At 65.8% G+C, this 6,752-nt stretch overlaps 1 protein-coding gene across 1 annotated transcript in view; it reads right to left on the reverse strand.

Moving 5' to 3' along the window:
• Positions 1-6,390, reverse strand: part of NBEAL2 (neurobeachin like 2) — a 31,847-nt gene extending 25,457 nt beyond the window's left edge. Inside the window, 2 exon segments of the mRNA XM_059471457.1 lie at positions 959-1,047; positions 6,337-6,390. Coding sequence (XP_059327440.1) covers positions 959-1,047; positions 6,337-6,390 — 143 coding nt within the window.
• Between the last annotated feature and the right edge of the window lie 362 nt (positions 6,391-6,752).

Genomic DNA, 6,752 nt, shown 5'->3' on the forward strand with positions numbered 1-6,752 from the left:
GTCACTTGGAGATGTTGGGGTCACTCAGGGATGTTGGGGTCATCCAGAGGTGCTGGAGGTCACTCAGAGATGTTGAGGGTCCCCTACAGGGGTCACTTGGAGATGTTGGGGTCAGTCAGGGATGCTAGGGGTCATCCAGGGTGGTCACTCAGGGGTGTTGGGGGTCACTCAGGGATGTTGGGGTCAGTCAGGGATGCTAGGGGTCATCCAGGGTGGTCACTCAGGGGTGTTGGGGGTCACTCAGGGATGTTGGGGTCAGTCAGAGGTGCTGGAGGTCACTCAGACGTGTTGAGGGTCTCCTACAGGGGTCACTTGGAGATGTTGGGGTCAGCCAGGGATGCTAGGGGTCAGCCAGGGTGGTCACTCAGGGGTGTTGGGGGGCACTCAGGGATGTTGGGGTCAGTCAGGGATGTTGGAGTCATCCAGAGGTGCTGGAGGTCACTCAGAGGTGTTGAGGGTCTCCTACAGGGGTCACTTGGAGGTGTTGGGGGGCACTCAGGGATGTTGGGGTCATCCAGAGGTGCTGGAGGTCACTCAGAAGTGTTGAGGATCTCCTACAGGGGTCACTTGGAGATGTTGGGGGTCACTCAGGGATGTCAGGGTCAGCCAGGGGTGGTCACTCAGGCTGCTGGGGTCATCTACAGGGGTCACCCAGGGATGTTGGAGGTTTCTCAGAAGTGTTGAGGGTCACCTGCAGGGGTCACTCAGGGCTGTTGGGGTCATCCAGGGGTGCTGGGGATCACTTGGGCAGGACATTTAGGGGTGCTGGGGTCACCCAGGGGTGTTGGAGGCCACCCAGGAATGCTGGAGGTCACTCAGAGGGATCATCCATGGGTGCCGGGGTCATCCCTGGGGGATCACTCGGAGGGTGTCTGGGGTCACTCAAATGGGTGTTTGGGGTCCCTCAGGGCTGCTTGGGGTGACTCAGTGGGGTCCCCGCAGGGTTTTGGGGTCCCACCTGCGGGGCTCCAGCGAGGGCAGGGCGATGACCCTCTCGAAGCTGGTGACGAAGGCCTCCAGCCACTGTTGCAGGTAGGACAGGTCCTTCTGCAAGGGAGGGCAGGGCTAGAGCCGGCAGCCAATCACGGCTCTCCATAGCCCCAGCCTGCAGGGGATTGGTCAATCACAGCCAGAGAAACCAGCCCCGCCCTCTCAGGTGTGTGACACACCCCTGGGAGCCACTGACCAATCACAGCGCAGAACCGCACAACCTGTGAAGCCACTAACCAATCAGAGCCCAGCACAACCTGTGGAACTCACTGGCCAATCAGCTCGCAGAGCACCTGTCCCTGCAGCCAATCAGGGCACAGCAGGCCCTGCCCGGCCCATCTGGGGTTGTGCAATGGGGACAGCGCGGGCAGAGGGGGACAGAGGGGACTCACCCAGGCTGGGCACCCCAAGGTGCCACCCCCAGGTGTCCCACGTCCCTGAGCACCCCAGTGTGGCACCTTGGGGTCACCCCAGTCCTTGAGCACCCCAACAGCGCATTTTTGGGGTGCCCTATGTCCCTCAGCATCCTGGTGTGGCACATTTAGTGTCACTCGAGTCCCTGAGCACCCCAGTGTGACGCCTTTAAGGTCACCCCATCCCTGAGCACCCCATTGTGACACTTCTAGGGTCACCCCCATCCCTGCGCACCCTTTGGGATCACTCACAGCCCCGGGCGCTCCAAAGCATCAATTTGGGGTCACCCACATCCCTGTGCACCCCGCTGTGGCACCTTGGGGACACCCACGCCCGATGCAGCACCTGGGGGTCACCCCAGTACCCTGAGCACCCTAGTGTGGAACTTTTAGGGTCACCCCATCCCTGAGCACCCTAGTGTGGAACTTTTAGGGTCACCCCATCCCTAAGCACCCTAGTGTGGCACTTTTAGGGTCACCCCCATCCCTGAGCACCCCAGTGTGGCACTTCTAGGGTCACCCCCATCCCTGCGCACCCTTTGGGATCACTCACAGCCCCTGGCGCTCCAAAGCATCAATTTGGGGTCACCCACATCCCTGTGCACCCCACTGTGGCACCCTGGGGACATCCACGCCCCGATGCAGCACCTGGGGGTCACCCCAGTACCCTGAGCACCCCGAGTCCCCCATCCCCACGGGCACCGTCCCCCCTTTTCCGGGATCCCGCAGGCTCCCCCCAAAATCCGCCTCCCCCGCGCTTCCCGCTCCACCCCGAGTGTCCCTGGGGACGCGCCGGGGGTGTCCCCGTGTCCCCAGCGCCGGTACCTGTCCCCGGGGGTGCCCGCGGCCGTCCATGGCCCCGCAGCCGTGGGAGCGGCGCCGGCGCAGCGGGGCCGGAACGGGCTGCGGGGAGGGGGTGCCGAGGGGGGCCCCCCCCTTTTTGTCACCGCTGTCGCTTGTGCAAAGCCACCAAAGGAAAAAAAGCCCCAGAGCTCTCAGGAAATGCCAAGTCACCCGCGGCCCCAACGGCGCTTCCTGCCCCGCTGCCGCCTCGGGGACACCGGCCCCGCTTTGGGGACACCGCGGTGCCACCGCCGCCCCCGGCCCTGCGCCCCCGGGATGTCCCCGAGCCCGCGGTGGCGGCAGCACGAGGAGCCGCGTGGGTTCATCCCGGAATTCCCGGCAAATCCAAGCCCGAATCCCGCCCGAGCGTTGGGTTTGCCCCGGGATTCGCGGGGAGCTGCAGCCCGGAATTCCCGGTGGGATCTCCCGGAGCCGCTGCCCCGGAATTCCCGGTGGGATCTCCCGGAGCCGCTGCCCCGGAATTCCCGGTGGGATCTCCCGGAGCCGCTGCCCCGGAATTCCCGGGGTTCCCACCTGGAGCTGCTGTTCCGAAATTCCCGGGGCGCCCGCGCGGAGCTGCATCCCGAGCCCGGATTCCCGGTGCGCCCACCGGAGCGGCGCTGCCGCGTTCCCGGGGTGCCCTCCCGGTGCCGCGGTCCCTCCCGGGGTGCCCTCCCGGTGGCGGTGGCGGTGCCACCCCGCGGAGCTGTCGCAGCCGGTTCCCGGCTGGCAGAGCCGGTTCGGCGGCTTCGGGGCTCGGCCGGCGCGGAGCCGCCTGGGAGCGCCGGGAATCCGAGCCGGGAGTACGAACCGGGAATGCCAGACCGGAATCCGAACCGGGAATGCCCAACCGGGAATCCGAACCGGGAATCCGAACCGGGAATGTCCAACTGGGATTGTCGAACCGGGAATGCTGAACCGGGAATGCCCAGCCGGGAATGTTCAGCCCGGAATCCAAACCGGGAATGCCCAACCTGAATGCGGAACCGGGAATCCGAACCAGGAATGCCAGATCGGGAATGTGGAACCGGGAATTCCAACCGGGAATGCTCAGCCTGCAATCCGAACCGGGAATGTTGAACTGGGAATGCCCAACCGAGAATCGGAACCGGGAATCGGAACCGGCAATGTCGAACCGGGAATGCCCAGCCGGGAATGTCGAACCGGGAATGTCAAACCGGGAATGCCGAACCGGGAATGCCCAGCCGGGAATGCCCAGCCGGGAATGCCCAGCCGGGAATGTCGCTCCTCCGCCGGGAGCCCCCAGAAAGTGACAGCGACAGTGGCGCGGGGAGGTCACCCCTGCACTGAGCGACACCGGTGACACCGAGTGACCCCGCGGGGCTGGCGCTGGGGTCACGCTCCCGTGCTGGGACAGCACGGCCACCCCTGGGGACAGCCCTGTCCCTGTCCCTGTCCCTGCCAGGCCGGGGACAGCGGCTCTGTCCTGGTTCAAAGCCACCACGGGCACCGCGGCCATGCCCGGGCCACCGGCTGGGGGGTGGCGACAGGGACATGGCCATAGAGTGTGACAGGGACACTGCCATAGAGTGTGACAGGGACACTGCCATCGAGGGTGACAGGGACACGGCCATAGAGTGTGACAGGGACACGGCCATCGAGTGTGACAGGGACACTGCCATCGAGGGTGACAGGGACACTGCCATAGAGTGTGACAGGGACACGGCCATCGAGGGGACAGGGACACGGCCATAGAGTGTGACAGGGACATGGCCATCGAGTGTGACAGGGACACGGCCATAGAGTGTGACAGGGACACGGCCATCGAGTGTGACAGGGACACTGCCATAGAGTGTGACAGGGACACTGCCATCGAGTGTGACAGGGACACTGCCATCGAGGGGACAGGGACACGGCCATCGAGTGTGACAGGGACACGGCCATAGAGTGTGACAGGGACATGGCCATCGAGTGTGACAGGGACACGGCCATAGAGTGTGACAGGGACACTGCCATCGAGTGTGACAGGGACACGGCCATCGGGGGACAGGGACACGGCCATCGAGGGTGACAGGGACACGGCCATCGAGGGTGACAGGGACACGGCCATCGGGGGACACTGCCATTGTGGGGATATTGACACTGCCATGGCCATCACCTGGGCCATGTCCCCCATCCTTGTCCTCGCCAGGGCCTTGGGGACATGGCTGTGCCAAAGGCCACAGGGTTTTGCTGTGACCTGCCTGGGGAGGTGACACCGGGGTCTGGCCCCGTCCCTGGGGCCTCAGAGGTGGCACGGCCACCCCGCTGGTGTGGCACAGTGAGCAGGACACCCCGACAAGTGGCACCTGTCCCCACACAACCGTGGGTGACACCTGTCCCCTGTGAGTGCCCTGGCAGCACAATGGGTCCCTGCAGGGCCATCAGACCCTGGTGGCACCACATGTGTCCCCACGGACACGACAGTGTGACACATGTCCCCTGCCACCACACACCCCCTGATGGATGGCACCTGTCCCCTGTGTGACCATGGGCACCTGGCAGAGCGGCACTGTCCCCACACAGCCACAGACAGCTGGAACAAGTGACACCTGTGACACCTGTGCCCCGACGCACCTCAGTAATGGCACCTGTCCCCACCCAACCACGGCCACCTCGATGGTGTGGCACCTGTCCTCACATGGCCGCCCTGACAATGTGGCACCTGTCCCCACATGGCCACAGTCACCTCAGTGGTGTGGCACTTGTCCCTGTCCAACCACGGTCACCTCAGTGACTCCACAGCCACCCCGACAAGGTGGCACCTGTCCCCACGGCACCACGGCCACCCTGACATTGTGGCACCTGTCCCTGTCCAACCACAGTCACCTCAGTGACCCCACGGCACCACAGCCACCCTGACAATGTGGCACCTGTCCCCACATGGCCACAGCCACCCTGACAATGTGGCACCTGTCCTCACAGCAACACAGTCACCTCGATGGTGTGGCACCTCTCCTCACATGGCCACCCTGACATTGTGGCACCTGTCCCTCTCCAACCACGGTCACCTCAGTGTCCCCACGGCACCATGGCCACCCTGACAATGTGGCACCTGTCCCTGCACAACCACAGACACCTCAGTGGGGTGGCACCTGTCCCCACACAGCCGCAGCCCTGTGGCACCTGTCCCTCTCCAACCACGGTCACCTCAGTGTCCCCACAGCACCACAGCCACCCTGACAATGTGGCACCTGTCCCCAGGGCACCACAGACACCTCAGTGCTGTGGCAGCTGTCCCCACACAGCCACAGCCACCCCGGTGCAGTGGCACTGTCCCCATGTCACCCCCGATGTCCCAGCCCGTGGCCCTGTCCCCCCACAGGGGGTGTCCCTGTTTAGGGCTGCAGAGGAGGGTCCCGGGTGACACTGCAGGGCCAGCTGAGGTGACAGGCCCCAGGGACGTCCCCAACCCTCCCGGTGTCCCCAGCCCGGCCCACAGCGGCGTTTTTGGGGAGCGGTTTCACCCCAAAGCCACCTGGGGGTGACACGGAGGGGGGGTGGTGACACTCGGTGCCACCTCCCCTGCAGGACCCGCCCCCACCCGGGGTAATCGAGGACAAAACGACGCCCGAGCCACTTTGGGGGTGGCGCGGGGGGGTCCCCACGCAGGGACCGCCTTGAGGACATCCCCAGGGTCCCCAAACCCAACCCCAAATCCCCCCCCGGCCGCGCCGTCCCCACCCTGCGCCGCTCCAATGTCACCGCGCACCTGTCGCCGGGCGGTGGCGCCGCAGCGGGGGGGACACGGGGACCCCAAAAATCCTCCCGGGGAGGGCGGGGAGGGGCGGGGGGACCCCGAATGCACCCGGGAAAGGGGAGCGGGGCGGGCGGGGGGGTCCCCAGGGAGGGGACACGGGGGGCTGGGTGGCCTTGGGGACACAGCGGGGAGCGCGGGGGGGACGCGGTGACAAACGGGGGTGGCGCGGACACAGCGGTGGGGGGGGTGCGGGGTGTGACAGCGCAGGGGGGATGCGACAATGGGGGACAGCAGGGGATGGGCACGGGGATACGGGGGGTGGGAAGGGAGGGTGGCGGTGCCGCCGGTGGCGGTGCCCGGTGGCGATGGCGGTGGCGGTGCCCGGCTCACCTTGGCGAAGTAGAGCATCCAGAGCTCGCACAGGCGCTCCCGGGAAGAAGCCATGCCCGGGGCCGGCCCGGCTGGGAACGAGCGGCGGCTCCGCCCCCCCGGACCCCCCCGCCCGTCCCGGTACCTCCCCCAGGTGTGGGGGGCGGGGACTCCCCCTCCCCTCCCTCCCTCCCTCCCTCCCGCACCTGCCGGGGCCGCTCCCCCTCTCCGCTCCCCTCCCTATCCCCGCGCTCATCAACGGGGGCAGCGAGGCAAAGCCCCACCCCACCCCAAATAATTAATAATTAGCGCAGTTCAGCCCTGCTCTCCATCCTAACAAACAGACCTCGACGCTTTCGCCTCGTTTTCCCTTTTAATCCCCTTTTAAAGCGTTCCCAAATATTTAACGGAGAATTTTTGTTCCTTCTCCCCCCGCC

Source organism: Ammospiza nelsoni, chromosome 1 (assembly GCF_027579445.1).
Source record: "Ammospiza nelsoni isolate bAmmNel1 chromosome 1, bAmmNel1.pri, whole genome shotgun sequence".
Classification (NCBI taxonomy): Eukaryota; Metazoa; Chordata; class Aves; order Passeriformes; family Passerellidae; genus Ammospiza; species Ammospiza nelsoni.